At 33.9% G+C, this 23,852-nt stretch overlaps 4 protein-coding genes across 10 annotated transcripts; 3 read left to right on the top strand and 1 right to left on the bottom strand.

The window, feature by feature from the left end:
- The first annotated feature begins 2,203 nt into the window (after positions 1-2,203).
- On the top strand, positions 2,204-6,127 carry LOC107925270 (SAP30-binding protein). Of its 2 annotated transcripts, XM_016855917.2 has the most exons (9): positions 2,204-2,798; positions 2,896-2,956; positions 3,055-3,263; positions 3,794-3,995; positions 4,656-4,787; positions 4,893-4,987; positions 5,077-5,195; positions 5,386-5,433; positions 5,659-6,127. In XM_016855917.2, the coding sequence occupies exons 1-9, from the start codon at positions 2,406-2,408 to the stop codon at positions 5,681-5,683; spliced, it is 1,284 nt and encodes a 427-aa protein (XP_016711406.1). In that variant the 5' UTR covers positions 2,204-2,405; the 3' UTR covers positions 5,684-6,127. The 2 variants fall into 2 exon arrangements, with proteins under 2 accessions (XP_016711406.1, XP_040935521.1); XM_041079587.1 differs by having other exon boundaries at positions 5,386-6,127.
- Positions 6,128-7,536: 1,409 nt separating this feature from the next.
- Positions 7,537-10,638, top strand: LOC107925208 (nucleobase-ascorbate transporter 2). 2 transcript variants are annotated; one of them, XM_016855833.2, is made up of 13 exons: positions 7,537-7,902; positions 7,985-8,082; positions 8,171-8,347; positions 8,433-8,533; positions 8,617-8,692; positions 8,774-8,833; positions 8,915-9,099; positions 9,172-9,268; positions 9,436-9,581; positions 9,661-9,752; positions 9,824-9,901; positions 9,975-10,135; positions 10,228-10,638. In XM_016855833.2, exons 1-13 carry the CDS (start codon positions 7,812-7,814, stop codon positions 10,438-10,440), a joined length of 1,575 nt encoding a protein of 524 aa, XP_016711322.2. In that variant the 5' UTR covers positions 7,537-7,811; the 3' UTR covers positions 10,441-10,638. The 2 variants fall into 2 exon arrangements, with proteins under 2 accessions (XP_016711322.2, XP_016711323.2); XM_016855834.2 differs by having other exon boundaries at positions 7,743-7,873.
- LOC107925207 (O-fucosyltransferase 8) lies at positions 10,609-13,658 on the bottom strand. 2 transcript variants are annotated; one of them, XM_016855831.2, is made up of 10 exons: positions 13,034-13,658; positions 12,836-12,919; positions 12,652-12,751; positions 12,508-12,578; positions 12,323-12,411; positions 12,111-12,231; positions 11,875-12,018; positions 11,436-11,776; positions 11,095-11,335; positions 10,609-11,011 (listed from the first exon to the last, which is right to left on the bottom strand). In XM_016855831.2, the coding sequence occupies exons 1-10, from the start codon at positions 13,334-13,336 to the stop codon at positions 10,706-10,708; spliced, it is 1,800 nt and encodes a 599-aa protein (XP_016711320.1). In that variant the 5' UTR covers positions 13,337-13,658; the 3' UTR covers positions 10,609-10,705. The 2 variants fall into 2 exon arrangements, with proteins under 2 accessions (XP_016711320.1, XP_016711321.1); XM_016855832.2 differs by having other exon boundaries at positions 12,836-12,956; positions 13,034-13,173.
- A 3,299-nt stretch (positions 13,659-16,957) lies between these two features.
- LOC107925206 (probable LRR receptor-like serine/threonine-protein kinase At5g45780) lies at positions 16,958-20,752 on the top strand. 4 transcript variants are annotated; one of them, XM_016855828.2, is made up of 11 exons: positions 16,958-17,419; positions 17,500-17,632; positions 17,736-17,807; positions 18,104-18,247; positions 18,360-18,431; positions 18,515-18,574; positions 18,715-18,785; positions 18,864-19,016; positions 19,106-19,444; positions 19,574-19,965; positions 20,190-20,752. In XM_016855828.2, exons 1-11 carry the CDS (start codon positions 17,308-17,310, stop codon positions 20,502-20,504), a joined length of 1,863 nt encoding a protein of 620 aa, XP_016711317.1. In that variant the 5' UTR covers positions 16,958-17,307; the 3' UTR covers positions 20,505-20,752. The 4 variants fall into 4 exon arrangements, with proteins under 4 accessions (XP_016711317.1, XP_016711318.1, XP_040935520.1 ...); XM_016855829.2 differs by having other exon boundaries at positions 16,963-17,419; positions 18,870-19,016; XM_041079586.1 differs by lacking the exon at positions 17,736-17,807 and having other exon boundaries at positions 17,014-17,419; positions 18,870-19,016.
- Positions 20,753-23,852: the final 3,100 nt, after the last annotated feature.

Raw genomic sequence — 23,852 nt, 5'->3', positions numbered from 1 at the left:
TTTATATTTTATATATTAAAATATTAACAAGAAGTTATAATAATTTTTTTTATATTCTTACTAAAATATAATAATATTAATTAATTTAGATATTATTTAAATGTATATTTGTTACTTGATAATAACATGTCTACAATGGACATTTTATTTCTCAAAATCACTTTTTGACAGCAATGCTAAACACTCAAATTTTAAACCAAACTTTTCAAAAATATTTCTCAAAAATATTTTTTCATAACACTTTTTCATAACGCTTTTCAGAAGTACTTTTTAAAAGTATTGCAAAACTAGTCCTAATTCAACTTAATGTTGAAAAGAAACTTGAGCTTTTTTGTTTTGATTTTAATTTAATATATGTCGAAATTTAATTGTCTGGCTTCTATCACATCTTTTTGGTCAATTTGTCCTTTTTTTTTTCTTTTGCAACAATTTGGTAGAAAATAAGGTTATTGTTGAACACTCGTGACTTCATCAAACCAAATCTACCAAAGATTTTAAAATCACTATCATCTTTTTTTTTTTAATCAATAAAAACTTATCCGCAAGTAGAAAATATTAAAATAACTTGTCATTTAGAAAATATGTGAAAATATATTTAAATATATAAATTTTTACTAGTAAAATTAAGTCAACTAAGTTTAGAATTTTCATATTATTATAAAATGTCATACATGTGAGTAAAGAGGGTTGGAATATGTTTTAAACGACTAAGAATTGTTGGATTTTATTTTGTCTTCTCTACTTAAAATTTGAATAAATTGATTTTTGCAAGTTAGATCAAAGAGTAAATTGTCTTTTCTGTTAAAAAATTCATCCATTTATATTGTTAGAAATTAGCATGGCTAACGAAATAATCATATAGTAACACGTAGCGTGCCATGTACCTCATATTGACGTACAGGTACCAGATTTTAACAATAGAATTGATGGAATTTTTAATGAAAGGATTGGTTTGTTTTTTTATCTAATGTAGAAGAATTAATCTGCCCATTTCTTTAGTAGAGGAGGTAAAATACAATCTGACTCCTATTAAAAAAGCATTTATAATACTTTTAGATTTTTAAGCACATAGTGAAAGTTGATAATATGGACTACAGAGAAAAAAAAAGAGGGTCTTCGGTAAATATTTATACTTAATTTTTAAGTTGTTTGAAAAGCTACTTAACAATTATTCATTAATTGACCTCTGATTATGTTAGTGTTAGTTTGTAGAGTGACTAATTAGTTGGCTTTGAAATCATAGTTGCTTAGAGCTCTTTTTATAAAAGAAAGTAACTCATCATTTCAGGTGACTTGTCTTATGATCAACAATGAGTTTTACTAAATGTTCGAGGCTTTTGTGAGCTCAAACTTTATGTAAAACTATGTCATGCTTTTGCATTAGACTTGTTACACATACCTTGTCAAACCTTCATACCTATTCAAAGAGACTACATTATCCGCATTGTACCTCACCTAGACTAAGACCACACCAAGCTCATCCATCTTGATAAGATTGCTTTCGATGGTCATATTAACTCACGTAACTAATTTATGAAAATGTTTACAACAAATGACAACCCACAAATTACAAGAGGACCCGTGTTGTATAAGTGTACCCTTAAATATCTCTCCAAACCTTACAACAGGTTATGAAGAGTATAATATCAACTAAAACTGTTATTCTCAAGATCTCCTACTCCTCCATTCTAATGGTTAGTTTAAGAAGCACTTTTGCGACAAAAAAATTCTTAAACAAGCTGCATTTTGAGAGAAAAAAAATGCTTCTCTCAAATTAAAAATTAGCCCAAAAGTATTTTTCTTAAATATTAAAAATTTTAACTTTTTTCCAAAAGCACTTTTAAGAGACATTCCTAAACTAAGCTTAACACTCTTTTAACTCCCTATAATACCTCCTCTTTTACTGAATACGACTCTCCACCGTTCAAGTGAACAACTTCGACTCATCAACAAGACTATAACTTTGATAATTGGTATAAATAATTTCAAAATGAATACTCTTATTTTGCGATAATAATTAACAACTCCCAAATTACATTGTAAATGAATCCGCCTTTTGAGCTCTAAATTATCGGGAATGAGCAATAGGTCCAATAAGAAATGGGTTGGGCGTAAATTTGAAAGATCAAAATGTTTGTTTGGGCTTGAACCGTGACCCGACTTTCAGATCCGGCTCTTTCAGCTATCAAAATCAAAATCAAAATCAAAACGAAAACCAAAATCAAAATCAAAATCAGCCTTGACAACAATCACCTCCAACCCCACCAAGAAAATTTTCGAAATTACTGCTTCCTCTATCAACTGGTTCTGAAATCCAAACCCTAATTTTCCTAATCCGAAACCCTAATCGAACTAATTTTCAAATCAGTTAAGAATTTCCGGCCGAATCAGGAACCCTAGATTCCATGGCGTCGAGGAAAAAGGAATCCGAAGGGATTGCCTTGCTATCCATGTACAACGATGAAGATGACGAAGAAATGGGAGACATCGAAGAAGGTGACCACCGGCAAAACCAACAAACTGGGGAAGAAGAAGAACAACAACAAGAAGGGCAGCCGCTAGAAGAAGAAAACGATTACAGAGAATCTAATAACAATATGGAAGAAGATTCGAGAACCAACGATAATACGCCTCCTTTTCCTCACCAAAACACCATTCTTTCACAACAACAGCAGGAGCCTTCTGTTTCTTCGCCGCAGCAACCTCAAACTTTGGTTTCGTCGAAGAGAAGTGGAGGAGGAAGGCTGACCATTGTTGATTATGGCCACGATGAAGCTGCCATGTCACCGGAGCCTGAGGTAATCCCCTCTCCGCCTTGCCAAAGACTTTTTTTTTAAAATTCCTTTATTGTTTAATGATACGTGGTTAGATTATTTTTTCCATGTTTAAGTGCAGGAAGGGGAACTAGGAAACAGTGATGACCTCATGATTGGCATAGATCAACAGAATGCCAATGGTACTTATTTATTTCCCTTTTTCCCTTTCATTCGATTAATTTAACTACAAATGTTACTTTTAAAATCGGTAGCTTCCTAATTTGTCATTTGTTTGCAGGTGATTTTCAAGGAAAAACGCCTCCGGGGGCTGTTCAGCTGACTCCACAATCATCGGACTTAGAACCATTACAGCCTGAGAGCTTGACCAATGCTGTTAATGAATCAGATGGTGTAGAAGTTGAGGAAGCCGTTTCTGTAGACAATGTTGATCCCTTGGATAAGTTTCTTCCACCTCCACCAAAGGTCAAGTGCTCGGAGGAGCTACAAGTAAGTGTCTTTTGTATGTTATTAGTTATTAATTATATTTCTTTGGACCTAATGTAAAAAGCTTGAATTTATCCTTATATAACCCCACCCAAATGTTAACAGTTGAGATGGACTATGTTGTGCTGGAACTTCTGTGTTTCTATGAGAGATGAAGGTAGCTAGGTGTTGTTAAGGTTTTCTTATTTGCCATCTGAAGGCATGCTGGTCCATGGCACTCAATAAGTTGTAAATGTCGATTTCTGTTTCCACAGGCCTGATTTGTAATTTTTAGCTCACTCACTCCTGAATTTCATTTGGTTTATTTAACTACAATGTCAGTTGTTGCCGACTTGCCACCCTCTGCTGCTGAATGAAAGATTGGTAGTTCATGATACCTAATCCTTATGTATCAGTGGTTGTCTTGCTCTTTTTTCATTTTTATACCAATGAGCATATCCCTTGTTGATAATCTAGAATGATCCAAGTTATATTGCGTTTTCCTTCAGTTTTTTATATTGATGACCTTCATTTCTTTCTGTATGTTACTACAGAGGAAAATAGATAAATTTCTCAACTTGAAGAGAGCTGGAAAAAGCTTCAATGCTGAAGTTCGGAATAGGAAGGATTATAGGAACCCTGACTTTTTGCTGCATGCTGTGAGGTATCAAGATATTGATCAGATAGGGTCTTGCTTCAGTAAAGATGTGTTCGATCCTCATGGATATGACAAAAGCGACTTCTATGATGAAATAGGTTATAACATTAGCTTCTATAATTCTCTCTTTTATATATTGAATCAGTGTTGTCAAGGGCAAAAGTCACGCTCTAGGCGCTAGAACCCTTGTATTTTCTCAGGCACAAGGAGGAAAAAAAAAGCACTAGCCTGAGTGAAGTAAAGCACAAAATGTATGTGTGCAAGTTTTTGTATGCATAATAAACTCTGAAGTGTGATCTACTTTATTTTTATCTACAGAACATGCGATTTTTTTAGTAAATATGAATGATTTCCTTATGATCAATGTCTAAGTTGAATACTCAAATATAGAGAAGTACAAAGTTGGAGACTATCCCTTTCTTACTAGTAAATGTATATCTAATGAAAGAAATTAAAGAGATCTTCAATCAGATGGTCGTTTCTTATGTTTATCGCCTTACAATAAAGCATGCCTAGGTGCACTACGCATGTACTTGATCAAATGGGTCTCTCCTGAAAGGGTTTGAGGCGCTTTTGTTGTCTAGTGCTAAGGTGTAGGTGCACCTAGTCGCACTCTATGCTCAATTGGCATTGGATGCATCTAAGCATTAACTGTTGAGTGTTGCTTTCTCTTATTTGTTTTCGTCAAAGCTTTTGCAATTAATCCCAATATATTTTCACACATTTTAATGTTCTTAAACTTGTTTGCTTAAATGCAGAGGCTGATATGAAATGTGAAAGGGAGAGGAAGGAACAAGAAAGCAAGAAGAACCAAAAGGTCGAATTTGTACCTGGTGGAAATCAACCTGGAGCGGTTCTTCCTGCTCCAAAAGTTAGCATGCCTACTGCAGGTGTTTTTCCTTTACTTTTTTTTTCCTGATGAAATCTTCTTATGAGTGTATGTATTTTGAGATCTAGCGATGTTATTCTTATATTGATTGATTGTGGTTTTTCAGTTGCGGCTGGGAGTGGTTTGCCTTCAGGTCCGACTGCAGTGGATAACAACATTGTGCGGGATGGTAGACAAAACAAGAAATCAAAATGGGATAAGGTAATAACTTGTCTTAGCATCTCTATCACAAATACATCATCTGTGATATCATGAACCTTAAGTTTCTCATTGTTTCATGTAACTTCCAGGTGGATAGTGATAGAAGGAATCCTTTTCCTGCTGGATCACAGCATTCTCTATCTGCTGCTGGAGCACATACAGTTATATTATCAGCTGCTAATGCTGGAACCGGGTACACAGCTTTTGCGTAAGTCCTATAACTTGATGAAAAATTGTTCAGATCTTCCCCCTCGATTTCATGCATTTTAATCTGGATAAGAATCTCTTTTTTTTTTTTTTTTGCGGCTGCATGATTAATTTATTGAAACAAACAACTTAGAGCTAGTGCTTAGAGCTTAGTAATCAGTACTGATTTCATTTTTATTCTTAAATGGCAGACAGCAGAAACGGCGAGAAACAGAAGAGAAAAAATCCAGTGAAAAGAGGTTGGATAGAAGATCTTAAATTGATCATTTTTAGTTCTTGACGGTGTTCCAGAAAACTGTTTGTGAGGCTGAGAACCAGTCCTTTGCGTTTTTGCACCTTTGTAATGTTTGTATTGTACCTTGTAGATCACTTACCTAATTATAGCCCCATATTGATGCTGTAGTGATGCAATAATGCTTTGCCCCTAGCTGTGTACCATCGAGGTCTAACTTTTGGTCTTTCAGCTTTAACGCAGTAAAGCAAGCGTAGCACGAGAAAGATTGGTCAAAATCTCACATTCCTTGTATTAACCGAGAGGGATGCAAATAGTTCGAAGAGCCAAGCAAGCCTTGGTCATATCATCTTCATCTTGAAAGCATTTGTCATTCGTTTGAGCTTAAAAATACATGGCTATCTCTTGGATGTTTGTGTTACCAATTTCTATCATAATATTTGTTGAGGCAAGCAGGTGGGGGTGATTTCAAATTTGCATGAACTTTGCTGCCAAAATTCGAGGCAAAAATGACAAAATATATATTAGATGGGGTCATGGTCATGGGGGTTGGAGATAGAGAAAGGGGCTCAAAGCTCAATGGTGCCTGTCTTTGTTTCTTTGGCATCAAATGAGAGACGTTGGAGATTCGTACACTGTTCCCTGCATACATTTCAGTCTGAGACTCAGATCTTTATTTAAAGCAATTGTTTCTGGTTGAATTACACCTAAGTTCATTAAATTATTATCTAGTTTACCATTTGGTCACTTAACTTAAAAAAAGTACAAAATTGTTATTAAATTGTTTAAAAGTTTTTATTTAAGTTTTTAAGTTATTGGGTTAATATATTTTTTTATTTTTTAAAAGGTCCAATTAGTTAGTTTCAAGCTATAATTGGTATGGTAGATCAGCACTTACCGATAAGTAGAATATGTTTTAGGTTTAATTCAATTTGATAGTTAATATTAGAGATTAGAATAAAATTGTTTAGATTTTGGTTTGTGGGGTAGTTTTATAAGAAAAAAGAAGTTGAATTGTAAATAAAAAAGTGAATGCAAATTGGTAGGTAGAAAGCTATATAAGAACGGTTTAAACAATTTAGTAACTTCAATAAAAAAATTTAAATAATTTAATGATCGTTTTGTAACTTTTTTGAAATACAGTTTAGTAACATTGGATATATAATTTATCTTTCTTTTAATGTATATCATTTTTAAAATTTGTTTTTAAGAGTAGAATATATTTTAGCATTGTAAATAATCTTTTGCTAAAACTACTTATAATGCTGAAAAAAAACCTTGGTAAAAAGGGTTCGTTTAAAGCATTAAGAATGGCAAAAAATGTTGGACAAAAAGAGAAAAAAGAATGGTAAAGTGAACTTATCTTTAATAGCTATGATCAAATCACTGCCATGGTGAAGCAACAAACAACGGTTATGATGGAATTTGAAATATTTTTTTTATATTTCAATAATTATATTGAGTTTTAATTAAATTAAAATTTAAGTCTAATGAAATTTTAGAATAGAGATAAAATTCTCTAATTAAAATAAATTTAAGAGAAAATTTATACACGTAATTTACATGATAAAATTTAATCTAGAACCCTTGCCATTCTCATTAGCTAGTTTCATTGCATAGAATAAATGCAGAAGGGAAAAACATTCTCTAATTATTGATAAACAAAACCAAATCTAGTTTCAATAAGATATCTATATATGTATATAGAGAAAATGGATTGTATGAAACTGTGATTTCATGTCTTCTTTATCATTTTCTAATAGGAGAATAACAAATCATAGTAAATTTTTTCTCCTGAAAAAGTTCAAATCTAATTAAAAATACCAGGAACAAAATCTGATTTGTGATTCTCCTATTAAGAAGAGATAAAAGATAATGTGTAATCACAGTTAGAGTAATACCTTCCCTTATATATTGTACTGGTTTGGTTGTGTGAATAATAAATATGTGAAAAGTAATTAAAAGAAACAATGAGCTGTAAAAATTTAATAATGAGAAGACCAACGGTAACATTTGCGTTTTGGCTGGTTGCTTAAGGGGTAATTTCGGAATACCAGATAAAGTTAACGGAACCTTTTTCTGCATATAAAATCAAAAGCTGTGTAAAAATTAAAAAGAAAAAAAAACTGAAAAACAGAACTCAAACTCTCTCTGCTCCGTAAGTTAAAGTAGAGAGAGTGAAAAAATCCTTCAGTACTGAGCGGCAAAGTACTTATTTTTACTTCTTTTTTTGTGTTTCATAGCATAAGTTTATATTCAATCTTCAAGTTTCGAACTTTCAGCTGTTTTACTCTGGTTTGAGCTTAAAATTCGATTCTTTGATTCATTTTGTGAATACCCCATTTGAGTTTTAGAGGCAAAAAGTACGAATTTTTTCATAAAGCTATGGCAGAACCAAAACCTGAAGAAATAAGTCACCCACCAATGGACCAACTTCAAGGCCTAGAGTACTGCATTGACTCAAATCCTTCTTGGGGTGTGCATTTTTTCCCCATTTTAGATCAAATCTTTTCAACTGTATTTTTTTTTGTAACGCTCTGTTTTGGTGGTGGAAGCAGGAGAAGCTATAGCTTTGGGGTTTCAACATTACATTTTGGCCTTAGGAACTGCTGTGATGATCCCTTCTTTTCTTGTTCCTTTAATGGGAGGAACTGATGTAAGCAGTGAAATTTACAATGTTCTTCATTGATTCCCTTTCTTTATTACTGTATTCAACATGAAATTCTTTTAATGATGGTTTTTAGGATGATAAAGTTAGAGTGGTGCAGACACTGTTATTTGTTGAAGGGATTAATACACTTTTACAAACACTATTTGGAACTCGATTACCTACTGTTATTGGAGGGTCTTATGCCTTCATGGTTCCCATTATATCAATAATCCATGATACTACTTTGCTAAACATTGAGGATAACCATATGGTTAGTACAATTCTATGAACTTTGTGTGAAGGCATAATTTTTCCTTTAGGACATGAGCTGATGTCCTTTTTTGATGTGTATGCAGAGATTTCTATATACTATGAGAGCCGTCCAAGGTGCACTAATAGTAGCATCAAGCATACAAATTATCTTGGGGTATAGTCAGATGTGGGCCATTTGCACCAGGTTCAATTTTGATCTTAAATGAAGTTTCTATATCAAAATCCTAGAGAAACACAAGTTGAGAATGGTTTTTGCCTCATTTTTAGGTTCTTTAGCCCCCTTGGAATGATTCCGGTTATTGCACTAGTCGGCTTTGGTTTGTTTGACAAAGGCTTCCCTGTGGTATAATATAGAAACTTTTGAGCTATTTTGAATTCTTATATGAAAAGTTTTCGTCTTAGCTTGTTATCAACTCACTATCAGGTCGGTCGCTGCGTCGAAATTGGGATCCCAATGCTTATTCTATTTATAGCCTTCTCTCAGGTACTACTATTTCTTCCGGTTACAAGTTCCATTTGCTATATGAAATCATATGTATGATTCTATCTTTTACGTCAAAAACAGTACTTGAAGAATTTCCACACAAAGCAACTGCCAATACTGGAGCGGTTTGCCCTCATTATATCGATCACGGTAATTTGGGCATATGCACATCTCTTGACAGCGAGTGGTGCATACAAACATCGTCCCGAGTTAACACAATTAAATTGCAGAACTGACAAGGCCAACCTCATTTCTTCTGCCCCATGGTACTAAAGCTGTTCCCCCACTAGATTTGCTGATTGAATCAATGGAATTATAACCGAAAATTTTTCATACAGGATAAAGATTCCTTATCCTCTTCAATGGGGTGCTCCTACATTTGATGCTGGTCATGCTTTTGGAATGATGGCTGCTGTTTTAGTCTCATTGATTGAGGTACTCATATGAAAACTCATAATTTTTTTTTTGTTTAAAGAAAAAAAGAAGAGAAGAGCACAGATACACGGGTATCACACGTTGAGTCCCTAAACCATTTCTGACTCATAAATTGAATAGACATATATTACTTAGTGATTCAAAGCTAAAAATGTTTGCTTTGGCAGTCAACAGGTTCTTACAAGGCTGCTGCACGCCTAGCGAGTGCCACACCACCTCCAGCTCATATTCTTAGCCGTGGTATTGGTTGGCAAGGCATCGGAATCCTTTTGGATGGATTATTTGGAACACTGACTGGTTCAACTGTCTCTGTGTAAGTATTGTTGCTTATTGTTCTGAAAATGATCCTTTTTTTTGCCACTATACTATACTAATTCCTGGTAAAACAACAGGGAAAATGTGGGGCTTCTTGGAAGCACTCGTGTTGGAAGCCGCAGGGTCATTCAAATCTCGGCTGGCTTTATGATATTCTTTTCGATATTAGGTGAGTGACAATATATTAAACAGGTCTTTTAGTATTTGTGCCTTAAGAGTTGATTTCTTTACTTTCTGCAGGAAAATTTGGAGCGTTGTTCGCATCAATACCGTTCACCATATTTGCTGCTGTGTATTGTGTTTTGTTTGGTATTGTTGGTGAGTAACATTCTTGTATGTCCCCATTGCTATATTTTACTTTGCTTCTAACCATAGCTCTACTTGCTTTCAGCTTCTGTGGGGCTGTCATTCATGCAATTTACAAACATGAACTCCATGAGAAACCTATTCATCATAGGTGTTGCACTGTTCTTAGGCTTGTCGGTTCCCGAGTACTATAGAGAATACACTGCCAAGGCACTTCATGGTCCTGCTCATACCAGGGCTGTATGGGTGAGTTAAATGTCCCCCATGCCAACTTTTCGTATTCAACTTTTCTGCTAATCAAACATAGCATTGACATGTACTATTTTTTTGACATGCAGTTCAATGATTTCCTTAATACCATCTTCTTTTCATCTCCAACTGTTGCATTGATTGTTGCCGTACTCCTAGACAACACACTTGACTACAAAGATAGTGCTCGAGATAGAGGAATGCCATGGTGGGCTAATTTCCGCACATTCAAAGGAGATAGCCGGAGTGAAGAGTTTTATTCACTCCCTTTCAATCTCAATCGTTTCTTCCCTCCGTCATAGATCATTGTCAACAACAACGAGATGCCTCGGTCATATGTATATTTGACTTGGGTTCAATCTGATATCGATTCGTTTGTGCTCCGCTCTAGTTATTAATTTTTTGGTGTGTAATGTAGGCTTGCTTGCTGTTCTAACAATGTGTGCAAAAGTGACTTTGCAAGAACTCTGTGAATCAAATGTAATGCACTTTTTGGCTTCTATGTGCATTTTTATTAGCAAATTACATTGATGAATAATGAACATATAAAAAAGAACAGTTTCAGGGCTATGATCTGCACATACATTCAGGGCACCTTGGTTGTCGATAAATACTTCGACCAGAACCCCTCACCCGCACTCTTTGGCCTTCCTCAATCATCTTTCTTACTCTATCTTCAAAAGTAGTCCATCCTATGGAGCTATTCTCTGAAAAAATCGCAGCTAATCTCTTCTTGTTAGGCCGCAAGGTTGGAGCATGTCCATCACCGTAGTAAGTTCGGAATCCAGATACCAGTGATGATAATTGGCTTCCAGAGTCTGTCATGGCGAAGACATCTGAAGTTGCACAAGCGATGAAGTCCAATGCTGCGAGCTGCACCCAAAGCAAATTCTTTTTCCATGTTACAAAAATGTACCTGAAAAAGTTCGTAAAACGATTGTCCAAATCCAAAATACCCGAGAAGAGAAATTTCTAAACGGAGCAAGTTCATTGTATGTGAGCAGTGTTTCCTTGGTGACCAAATTTGGGTACAAATTGGTAAAGGGATGCATCCTTGAACTTCCTCCGTATATACGAGACCCTGCAAGATAAATGTACGTTCCACGCTTGAAGCCAAGAGCTGCAAGAACAAGCGCTGCTTCTTCGGGTGTCAATGGACATTTTCCCAACTTCCGCAACTCTGACGGAGAAACAGGCCTACAAGCATCAATGGTAGAAAAGAACATATCAATCAGGTGCGTGCATGGAAACAACATCAGGTTAAATAACAATGCCAGAAGGGCTGGTAGGGCCGTACTTCGAGTTCTTTAAGCGCTCAATGAGCAGAGGAAAATGGACCTCTCTGTAGGCTTCGAGTTCCTTTTTCTCGTGTTCTCCACCTCCGAAATCACATTGGGAGTATGCCACCATGTCCTCTTCAAATCTCAAGTGTAAGGCAAGGTATCTAGATGAGCCTCTTTCAACATAATCCTCTTTGGAGGAAATGCTAGGCGTGAAATCTCCTAGCAGTTGTTTGTCTAACTGACGTTCGGCAGCATGGTATTCGAATTTCCTTATCCTTTTGATTAATAATGAAGCAACTTCTTGGATTTTTGACACAAACTTTAGTGCATGGAAGTTACATTTACATCTCAATCTCTGCAATGGAGCAAAGCATATCCAGGTTCGGGGTGAGTTTTGAATGCAAATACGTGTTCGACATGTGTAGGCTCAAACGTGCAAGGGATGTTACACACCTGGAGTTCAGGAGGTAATGGGTCAAAGCCAAGCCGGTTACCAAATCCAAGGAAGTGAACAACTTTGTTCTTCATAAGGAGGGGAAGTACAGTGCGAACATAATCAATCGGCTTTGCTTCCTTCACGATATCTGCATCAGTGATCTGTATTGAGGTAAGATTCGAGGTTTTATAGTGTCACGAGAAACGAAAGCCGAAGTTCAATGCAAATGTAGAAACTTAGAAGATAATCTTACAAGGCTGCCAATGGCTTCAATATCCAAGGACTTCAAATGAAGAGGAAGTTCCTGCACTATATGTACATCATCCTTCAACGTTCTCATAAAATAGTCTTCTTGGTAGATGTCACCGAACTGGCTGCATTTCGAACCCAAAATCCGCTTTCAAGTGTATCGTTTCATTATCCATTGCATGAATATAAGTATCAAATCAAAGGTTACATGGTTACCTAGGATCCTTCCATACATTGCTGTAAAGAAACTTCGGAAGAACCAACGTCGCATTGAGTAACGATGCCACGGCAACTGCATTGCATATCTGTGGACAAACCCCATTTTAACCGAAACCAACATCGAACTTTCCTAATGAAAAATGGATAGAAGATCAAAAAAGGGAATTAAACGGGATACTTACAGCTACGCGTTGTTGATTCAGACCACCATTCGCGCTAACCATTATATAGCCATCACTTTCACCAGGCTTCCCTGTCTCAACCAAAGACAAGTTAAAAGACTATTTTGTTACATGTTGGATAAGGTTCCGAAGCAAGGTACTTACCTAGGCTTGTTGGATATCTTTTATCTGCACAAGGTGTCCATTTGGATGCTTCTTGATATGGTTCCTCCCAAAAATTCAAACTTTCTTGCTTAAACTCCTCCTGCAAATCAATGAATCTATTCACATTTTTAAGGAAAAAATTAACTTTTTTGCTTTAAAATTCATAGAAATCTAAGAAGCCTACCTCAGCAAGTGCACTTGAAGCTAAATTTAGAAGCCTACCATACATCTCAACTATTGGCCTTTCCTTATGGGCAACACTGTCCTCCTTAGCATATACATGTAACGTAAAGGCATATCAACAACTAGTTGGTGTCAGTTCCATCATTTTTAAACAATGCATATGTTCATATTTTATAATTCATCGAAACAATAACCGTACCTCACGGCCATCGGAGTTTCTCGTACTCGAACTTCCATGAAAGTTGATCGAACCGAAAACCGACACCATCACAGAATCGAGCAAGAACATGAAAGCCGTTAACACGAACATAAACGCAACTGGTTTCACATTCCGGCGGAACCATGTGTGTCTATTCCCACCCTTACAAGGATTGAACTTGCCTGAATCATCTTTCAAACTATGAAGCAATACTACTTTGGACAAGGAATCTGAGCTTCTAACACGATAATCTTTCAACCTCAAAACTGACTTATTGTTGTTGTTGTTGTTATTCTTCGACATGGTTATGAAAATCCCCAAAACCTGAACTTTGGCATTGGTTAATGTTTAGATAACAATAACATGGAACTCTTACAACATCTGTTACTATCTTTTCCATTGTCTTAACAAAGACATGCCAACAAATATGAACATATGTCATTAGTTGATTAAGTTTCAATTGTTGGTGAAGATGAACTAACATTTAAAAAAAAAATGGGATAGATGGTGTATAGTTGATAAAATAAGAACGTCAAAGAAGATGGGAAAAATTCAAAGAGACGTTAAGTTGTAGGTGTAGGTGACTGAGTTGAAAACGTATGAAAAGAGTGGAAAGCAAGGCAACTCAGCTAAAGTCGAGTTGGCTCAGAGCCTCAACTCAACTCCATTTTCTTTTAAAAACATTAAACTTGTAATATAAGAATCATATAATCCGTTAATAGCTACTTCCCACCAAACATAAATTAAGACAAGTCTGGGTTTTTCTTTTTTTAGCTTCCATTGTTTTTCATATATTTGAAGATGAACGGAAAATTAAAAAATTGAGTCAAAAAGGAAAAGAGAGAATGGAAAGAAAAAAAAAAAAAACATTGGCTTTATGCCTCTATCAAAGACTTCTGAGTATTATATTCATTCTTAATAATCAATTAAATATGGTATTTTTTTTCGATAAAAAGATTGAGAATTTATTTGTTGCAATGTGTTAAATAAAAAAAAGATTAATCAGGGTTAATTTATTCAATAAACGTTCTGTTATATGACAGTCACATGTATTATTTATTTAATTATAGGAAAAATTAATATTTAGTCTTTAAATTTGGTAACTTTTTAAAATTGATCCCTGAAATTTTTTTACATTAGTTATGGAACTTAATATTTTTAGAGAGGGTCACGTCACAATTTGATCATTCAACTTGGATTCCTTTAAAATGTGACGTGACACTCTCTAAAACTGTTAAGTTATTATTTAAAATTTTAAAATATATGTATAAAATTTAAAAAAATACAAAAAAGTATAAATTATAAATTTAAAAAATTTCAAGTGATGACGCAACATAAAATCAGAGTACTACGTCATCACACTTTAACGAAATTTCAAGTTAGCATTTAAAATCTATTTGAATTGTCATGTAAGACTGTCGTTAAAGAGGTAACAGAGTTTAACATAGAGTGATTATTTCGTAACAAAACGATAACATAAATAATTAAAACGTAACATTTAAAATAGTGCACCTCTTTTTTTTAAATTACCATGTTATAATTCAACACGAAACTACCAAAATTAATTATTAAAAGTATTGAATTAAACAATTCACTCGATAAATTAATTTAACTCAAACTAATTCGACTATATATAATATTACATGAATAAGAGTAAAAGGGTATTCGACCCAACAAAGAGCAAGTCAGTTCAGTAAACAACTAAGGCTAAAAGGCTATTTGACCCAGATAAATTGAGATAAGGCTCAAAGACTCAAACGACCTCTGGGCCTTGTAAGCTCAATGAGCTTATAAATACTGAAGACACAAAATTTACCAAGGTCTGACCTTAAATTACTTTTCATTTTCCATCCCTTTAAGGCATTTACTAATTTAGACATTGGAGGATGTCGTGAAGTATCAACTCCAATGCCCTGCTTTGCAACTCACTCACAAGTAGACCACGACAAGTATAGAAACAAGGACTGAAAAGTCAAAAGCAAATACCTAGTGAGAAGGTTATCCATTGTATTTGCATTCAGCCAAAACATACGATTGTCATTTGGCTAGGGACCAATGTCCATCATGATGCTGAAATTTTACAAGCATTGACCCCAGTCTGGGCCTTGAGGATTTAATGCAGATATAAAAGATATATAGGTAAAAAGTGTCAATTCATTTAGTGGATGTATATCTAAATACGCTTAAGTATGTATTATTTTCGTAAAATTTTTACGATAAAAAGATTAATCATTACTGTTAAGAACAAATATCCTAACTTTCACAAAATAACAAGCAGTTCTTAGGTCCTGTCTTCAGTCTGACCAATAACAGGGCCAGGGTTACATGGAAACATGAGTTTAATACAAATTCAACACAAATATTTGATAAAAATAGAGAATATATATTTTATCTAGCAGATCATGATTGTTACTGTTTGTACCAAGTAATGCCACTACTGGTTTTTTGTTTATTGGCTCCAAGAAGTCAAGCTCCCGGACTCAATTCTATTTCAACAGCCTCAGCAAAGCCACATTGCAAAGCTAAAGTTCATCCTCTGATGGATGAACATTGGCCATTGCTGTAACTCTGCCAAGGGTAATATATATATATGGGCAAAAGGTAGGAACAAACATATGTCAAAATGAAAGTTAATGTCTAGTGCCTGTGCAATTTGGTGCTTTGTCCGGGATGGAAAGTTAATGTCCAGATTGTAATGATATTTTGGATGGTAAAACCATTATAGAAGTTACTGGATATTTTATTTGTTTTATTTAAAAATTTTGCTAAATTGATAATTATTTTCGTTAAAATTTTTATTGTAAAGAGAATAATTAGACAATTATATATAACTTGCTATATGTATCTCGTTAAAACGTATGTAAATTAATTTTTAACAATAAAATTTGATCTTGGAAAAATCAATTTACTTAAATATAATTCAAACATTTACCTATTTAAGGTGCATGCACAATTGTAGTGGGTTTGGTTTTTTTTTTTGTCAAAAAGTAGATGCCCTTTAAGTCTTATCCTTAGCCCTAAGGTCCTACCCATGCTTAATAATTAGGGTTTTTTTTTTGGTCGTCAAAAAGACAATTAGCTGAGCTGGTTCCCTGTTTCAATGTTCCCCTTTCTGTTCTTTCAACATTCTTTGTTCTCCATTTTCTCTCTTTCACATCAATTTTTCAAATCTCCCCCTGAATATAACCTATTAAACATTCAAATTTTTAAAATTTCGTTTAATGATTTAACCTCATTAAATTTTGATCCATTCATTTCATAACAGATCAGACGAAATATCTTGCCTTTGTTTTCATTGTTTTTCTGAAACCGCACCGTTTAGAGGAGAAAACTGTTGTATTTCTATTGTGAAAAAATTTAAAAAATTAAATCAATATTTCGAGTTTAAATTAGGTAACAATTTTCATATAGAGAGTTTGACTTTTGTTTTGGTTAAATTAACTCTTAAACTTTGTACATATTTTTATATTAGAATTTGATTTTTTTCTTAAGTTAATATTTAAACTTAACAATTATTATCATATTTGAACATAAATTTAATAATTATTCCAATCGAGACACAAATTTTAAAATTTTTAATAAAATATTAAAAATTAATTTAAATAAAAAATATTCAAACACTAATACGAAAATAATTATTAAGATCAATGACTCGCTTTAAAAAAAAAAAACTAAACTCAAATATAAAAACAATTATTAAGTGTCGGAATCAACTTAAATGAAAATAACTTAAACTCCGCTGTGAAAATTGTAACATACGACCAATCACTTATGAACCGTTCGTTTCCGATCAATCATCAAAACATACGATCTCAACGGCCCAAAATTAACTCAAATTCAGACAAAATCCAAACATCGTAAATCGTTACAATACCAAAAAAATACTACCTTTAAATCATGAAAAGCGACCATCTCTGTCATTTCACACATCTCGAGGACTTGCCCCATGTTCAAAGGACCATTCTCCTGGCCTCGCCACTTGCAAAAACACCCAAAAAAAAAAACATAGCCTTTCCTCACTATTTTTATACTCGAAAATATTAATCTTTTCAGCCAAGAGTCCAAGCAGAGCTGCAACCAAATATAAAATTCAATAAAAAAATCCAAACTTTAGCTGAATTCAGATTGCATTTTTTGTTTTCTGTCAGTAGATTTTGGCCTTACTTTCATTCCCTAAAGTCAAAAGCCTAAGTGAAAAAAAGAATCAAAAGCTTTCCAGCTTTCCTTTGTCACTTTAGCTTCTCCTTTTTGTCATTGCTTTTGTTTAGCATTCAATGGAGCAGCACATTATGTGGGTGTTTTGGTTCTTTTTACATTGGTTTTGTTCGGTCCATTCAGCTTCAGATGGTGATAGTCTCCTTTCTCCCAAAGGAGTTAACTATGAAGGTCCATTTTGGGTTCTTAATTTCTTTTTTTTTTTAGTAATTTTTTTCTTCTTTTGATTTTGGGTGGTATTGTAATAACAGTGGCTGCTTTGATGTCGGTGAAGAGAGAGCTGAGAGATGATAAGCAGGTTATGGATGGCTGGGATATCAACTCGGTTGATCCTTGTACATGGAACATGGTGGCTTGTTCTGCTGAAGGTTTCGTTATCTCACTGTGAGGAACTATGCTCCTTTTCTATTTCTTTAGCGATTGTGAATAATTTGATTTAAAAAAAAGTAAAAATGAGAGCTTGATTTTGTAAAATTGTTGTTGATAGAGAAATGGCCAGCACAGGGTTATCAGGTATGCTTTCACCCAGCATTGGGAATTTGAGTCACCTAAGGACAATGTGAGTCCACCGTCTTATGTCTTTTCTTGTAATCCAACTGCTAATTCTTACAGTATTGGAACCAATGTGAAATTTATGTTTTAGTAGTGATTAGGATTGCCCAAGACATTACTTTTATGGGGTATTCTTTTAGAAGTTGATTTGCTTGTGAAAGAATGTGCATTACAGTGCACTTGGGTACATGTTCTTGTTGGAAGAAATGCTAGTGTTGGTTCTCAGAACTTAGTTTTAGTCTTATTTTCTTAAATTCTGAGGTTATTTTATCGAATAAACCTTCTTTGTCATTGTTTTTGTAGGTTGTTGCAAAACAATCAGTTATCAGGTCCCATCCCAGATGAGATAGGGAAACTCTCGGAGCTTCAAACTCTGGATCTTTCTGGTAACCACTTTGTCGGAGCAATTCCAAGTACTTTGGGCTCTCTAACTCATCTAAGTTATCTGTGAGTGCGGCCCTGACATTTCTTCAATGCATTTCTATAACATTTGTTGTTATGTCCACGCGCAAGTTTTCTTAATGTTTGCCTCCTAAAATCTTTGCTCTGGATTTTTCAGGAGGCTTAGCAAGAACAATTTATCTGGACCTATTCCTAGACACGTTGCAAATCTCACCGGTCTTTCATTCTTGTACATTCCTGTCATGTTACCTTAATTCTAATCCAGACTGCTACACGATGATGATTTCAATTAACTTAAATGATATTGTGCAGGGACTTATCATATAATAATCTCAGTGGTCCTACTCCGAAAATACTAGCAAAAGGTTATAGGTGAGCTTCCTTGCAGAAAAGAGATTTCATTTCACATCAATAAGCCTAAGCTTTAAATATTCGTTTTCCTGTTCAGAACAATCTTGCTGATAAATAGCTTTCATTCACTTCATGCTCAATGTTCCTTTTTTGTTGTGTAGTATTACGGGAAACAACTTTCTTTGTGCTTCTTCTGAACATATATGCACAGATGTTTCGTATCCATTAAATGGTATGTTGTTGAAATCTATCAAAGTGCTTTTGCTGTATGCTCTTTAATCATGACAATCTAACATGCCCAATTGTTTAGTGGCAGGCTCAGTTTCGTCTTCTCGAGTCAGTGGAAACCATCATTGGCTGCTTTCTGTTGCCATAGGAATTGGTTTCGCATTTGTGGTTTCCGTGATGCTGCTTGCTTGTTGGGTGCATTGGTACAGATCTCGGATTATGCTTCCCTCATACGGTACTCCCATATTCACAAGATACATTTTTCAAACACTGAATTTGTGTAATTGTTGGAATTTGAGAATTTTGTGTTACTTTGAATTGCAGTGCAGCAAGATTATGATTTTGAAATCGGTCATCTAAAGAGGTTCTCCTATCGTGAACTGCAAATTGCCACCGGCAATTTTAACCCCAAAAACATTCTAGGACAAGGAGGATATGGAGTTGTCTATAAAGGGTGTCTTCCAAATAGGTCAGTGGTTGCGGTTAAAAGGCTTAAAGATCCTAATTTCACAGGAGAAGTGCAATTTCAAACTGAAGTAGAGATGATTGGTTTAGCTCTTCACCGTAACCTCTTACGTTTGTATGGCTTCTGTATGACACCTGATGAGAGATTGCTTGTGTATCCTTATATGCCAAATGGTAGTGTTGCCGATCGTTTAAGAGGTTTGTTTTCTTTTTGTGGCTTAAATGCACAGTCATAACTATTCGTCTATTTTATGATTCCCTCGCAGCTTTTTATATTTTGCCCCTCGTGGCCTCACCATTTCCTTATAATGTGATTATGTTTACCAGATGCTTGTCATGGAAAGCCTGCTTTGAATTGGAGTAGACGAATGCATATTGCCCTTGGAGCTGCTCGTGGACTTCTATATTTACACGAGCAATGTAATCCCAAAATAATTCACCGGGATGTAAAAGCTGCAAACATTTTGCTTGACGAAAGCTTTGAAGCTGTGGTAGGGGATTTTGGTCTTGCTAAGCTCTTAGATAAACGGGATTCCCATGTTACTACTGCTGTGCGAGGGACTGTAGGACACATAGCCCCGGAGTATCTTTCAACTGGACAGTCTTCTGAGAAAACAGATGTCTTTGGATTTGGGATTCTACTGTTGGAACTCATCACTGGACAAAAGACATTAGATGCTGGTAATGGACAGGTTCAAAAGGGAATGATTCTTGACTGGGTAAGAAATGATCGATGACTGTCTACTAACTTGGATCTTTGTCATTCCGAGTGCACACTGTTTACCTAGAGAAAGTTATGCATGCCTACAAAATCCAGATAACTCAACATAATGGATGTTTGCTTTGTTATGACAACATCCAGCATAAACTAAAAATTTGTCGTACTTTTTGTTCTGTGCTATTAATATATATTTAATCTGAAGATACTTCATGGGTGATACAGGTTAGGACATTGCACGAGGAGAGGAGACTTGAAGTGCTAGTGGACAGGGATTTACAGGGATGCTTCGACACAATCGAGTTGGAAACAGTAACAGAGTTGGCGCTGCAGTGTACTCGACCACAACCACACCTTCGCCCCAAGATGTCTGAAGTTTTGAAGGTCCTTGAAGGTCTTGTGCAGTCAGGAACAGATGAACCACAAGGTGGAACAAACCATTGCGAGACCAGCGCATATAGCTTCTCTAGGAATTACAGTGACGTTCATGAAGAGTCATCCTTCATCATTGAAGCAATGGAACTTTCCGGACCTCGGTAAATAGAAAGCATAAAATTTGCCCTTCCCCATCAATTTGTATATGATTTTTGCACCTGGGAATCGAATGGAAGTCATGAACCAGTGAGAGTTAGATTAAGGAACTCTCCTATAAGTTAGTGAAAATGTCCCAAAATTGACTCAGGATGTTGAGAGTAACCGTGTTAACCATTTTTATGTTTTTATAGCTTTTCAAATGTAATAACAAGGAATGCTTTAGCTTTTGTAGTCTATGAAAATATTTTCCCCAATTTTGAGGTGATTATTAACAACCAAAACTTGTGAAAAATAAATAAAGCAAATCCAATATTCAGATGCTGTTGATACACGGTGGAGAGAAGGGTGGCTAAGGACAGTTCACCCAGTGGGCAGAGAGCAGTAAGAGAGTTTATGGGAGCTGGGAGCTGAGAGAAGGTTTGGAGTTAGGAGTGAAAGGTATCATGGATGTTCTGCTGATTCCTAGATCTTGGGAGCCTTAGGGTGTTGTTGGTCCCTTGCCGAGGCTTTACACTTTTAGTTTTGGATTATTTGGGTTTAGTCGACCTATTGATTTTCTTCCTACGTAGGTGTGGGTTGTCTTTGTTAGGGGTGTGATTCCTTGACGTGTGCTCGTCTTTCTGTGCGCCTGCGAGGTGCCTCTAGATACTGGTCAGCAGGATTTTCCCTTCTTTATCGGTCTTAGCCCGCATGGACCTCCACGAGGTCGTAGTGTCACACGAGCTCACCAGATGTTAATGATGGACTTTCGAGGTGTAGGTATAACAAAAACAAAGAACAATTCTAATTCTAATATGAAGAAGACCGTTTGACAATTTAGTTTGAACTGGATCATGAATCAATCGTGAAACCGGTAAGAAGAAAGTCATTAAATTAATTGATTCGAGAATCAGCATACAATATTTAATCTAAATTTTTTAAATTTTTTTAATAATTTATTTAATCGAATTGATTACACTGATAAATCAAAATAAACTAGTTCAATTATTAAATGGATTTTTAGAATTTTAAAATTTACAAATAGGAGTGTATGACACTCAAAAGAAGAAAAGAAAAAGTTAAATGATGGTCTTTGGAATCTGCCGAAATAGCCGGCTGGTGATTGCTGGACTTTCAGAATTAAAATTCAAACTTTGGTAACATTAATTACGAAAATGAAATGATTAGAATTTGGACAAATTTAAGGGAAGAAGAACATGGTAAACGACAAATTTCCATATCGACATGTTTGATTGTGGTTCGCCAAGTTTGTCTTCAGAGAAGGATTGCCGATCAAGTCAAACATATATTATTGCTTCATTGAATTTAGTTTCAATGTAGACCCATCCTTTTTATTTGTCTTATAAATATTTTTGGGTAAATTACACCTAAAGTCATTAAACTATTAGTAATTTATGTTTTAGTCACTTAACTTCAAAAAGTAACAAAATGGTCATTGAATTATTCAGAATTTTTTACTGAACTATTCGAAAGTTTTCATTTAAGTTACTAGATTGTTAAGTTCTTTTTATAGTTCAGCTAATGAGCTCCAAACAACGATTCGAGATTGGTACAGTGGATTTGTATCCATCGACGAGTAAAAGAATATACTTTAGGTCCAAGTCAATCTGACGTTAATGTTGGAAATCGTAGAAGAAAGTAATTTTGATTTTTGTCTGCAAATTTGTGATGTTCAAAATTATTTCATGAAAAAAATAAAATTGTAAAAAAGAAGGGGAATGAAAGCTTTTGATTGATGTGAACAGAGAAGGCTATATAATAGCGGTTTTAATAGCTTAGCGATTTTAATGAAACCTTTCGAATAATTCAGTAACCGTTTTGTAGTGATCAAAACATAAAGTTAATAATAGTTTAGTGATTTTAGATGTAATTTTTCTTTTTATTTATCTTATAAATAACTTTTTTAGTCTACGATGTTTGATATTTCATAGTTATATTAGGTTCAATTTAACTCAAAATGAAGTCAGATCGAACTTTTCTCTCAAAACTGGAATTAAACTTCTTTCGACTTGACACAAATGTTGATATAGTAACAAAAACAAATTTAAGGGTAGGCATGTGCTTCGATCCCAAAATGAAAAAAAAAAATGATAAAATTATAAAGGATTAGTATGCGAATTTGTCATAAGTGAAAATTGAGACTATATTTTGCTTTCATTGATGTTTGTCATTGTCTTTATAAAGTAAAAATAAATTTACCACTATTTTGTTACTTTACATTTATTTGATTGAATTTTGTCACTAAAAATAAATTTTTTAATCAAATTTTACTATTCAATTTTAATTTAAAATAATTTGAAGACAAAATTTAATAAAAAGTCATTTTTATATTTGACTTTAATATTTAAAAATAATTAATTAATTAATATACTATTAAAATTAAATCAATACGATTATTTTATAAAAATAAACTTAATTTTTTTTTCTTTTATGGTATATGTATTTTTATTTTTAAATATTTTATTTCATTAAATAAAATTTTTAATTTAATTTTATTAATTTTTAATATTTATAAGTTAAATTATTGTTAACTATTAAAATAAATATTTGAAAGATTTTTTTCATTAAAATAGGTTTTCAAATAATCAAAATTAATATTGATCGGTAAAATTCAATTAAAAACTAAAATTGGTAGCAAAACTTAATAAAAGTCAATCACATAAGAGTTGAATGGTAAATTTACTCATATTTTTTAAAATATAATGACAAATATCAATAAAAACAAAGTACAGTGACAAATTTTAATATTCACCTATCATATGATGACAAATTTATAATTTAACGCAATTATAAATTAATATATAGTAAAATCATATTTTAATTTTTAAAAATGAAAAAAAATATTTTTAATCCCTTAAAAATGAAAAAAAAATATTTTTAATCCCTTAAAAATGAAAGAAATTATAGATTAATAAATGATAAAAATGTGTTTTCAAAAATTTATTTATAGTTGTTGGGTTTTCCGTAATATCGCATACGGTTTGCAATTTGCAATATGATTTATGCTTTTAATTGCATGGTTTAATTTCACTTTCAGTCCCTATACTCTTCACATATTTAAAATTTAATCTCTATTTTTATTTTCAAAAATTTAATCTATTTACACTTTTAATTTAATAATTGCAGTTCAATTAATAACATTGTTAAATGTTTCCATTATATTAGATTATGTATCATTTTTTACACAATGTCTAAAATTATCTATAACTCCTCCTAACTCATAAATAAGAGGATAATGCACTTCAACATATTCAAACCTACGTCCTTTTGTATTGGCAACAATACTCATGTCAATTGAGCTAAAACTCAATTATAATTGACCGTGGATTGGCAAAAAAAGATGAATAAGTCGTG

Source organism: Gossypium hirsutum, chromosome A10, assembly GCF_007990345.1.
Source record: "Gossypium hirsutum isolate 1008001.06 chromosome A10, Gossypium_hirsutum_v2.1, whole genome shotgun sequence".
In the NCBI taxonomy this organism is placed as follows: domain Eukaryota; kingdom Viridiplantae; phylum Streptophyta; class Magnoliopsida; order Malvales; family Malvaceae; genus Gossypium; species Gossypium hirsutum.
This window is presented reverse-complemented; position numbering and strand designations above follow the sequence as displayed.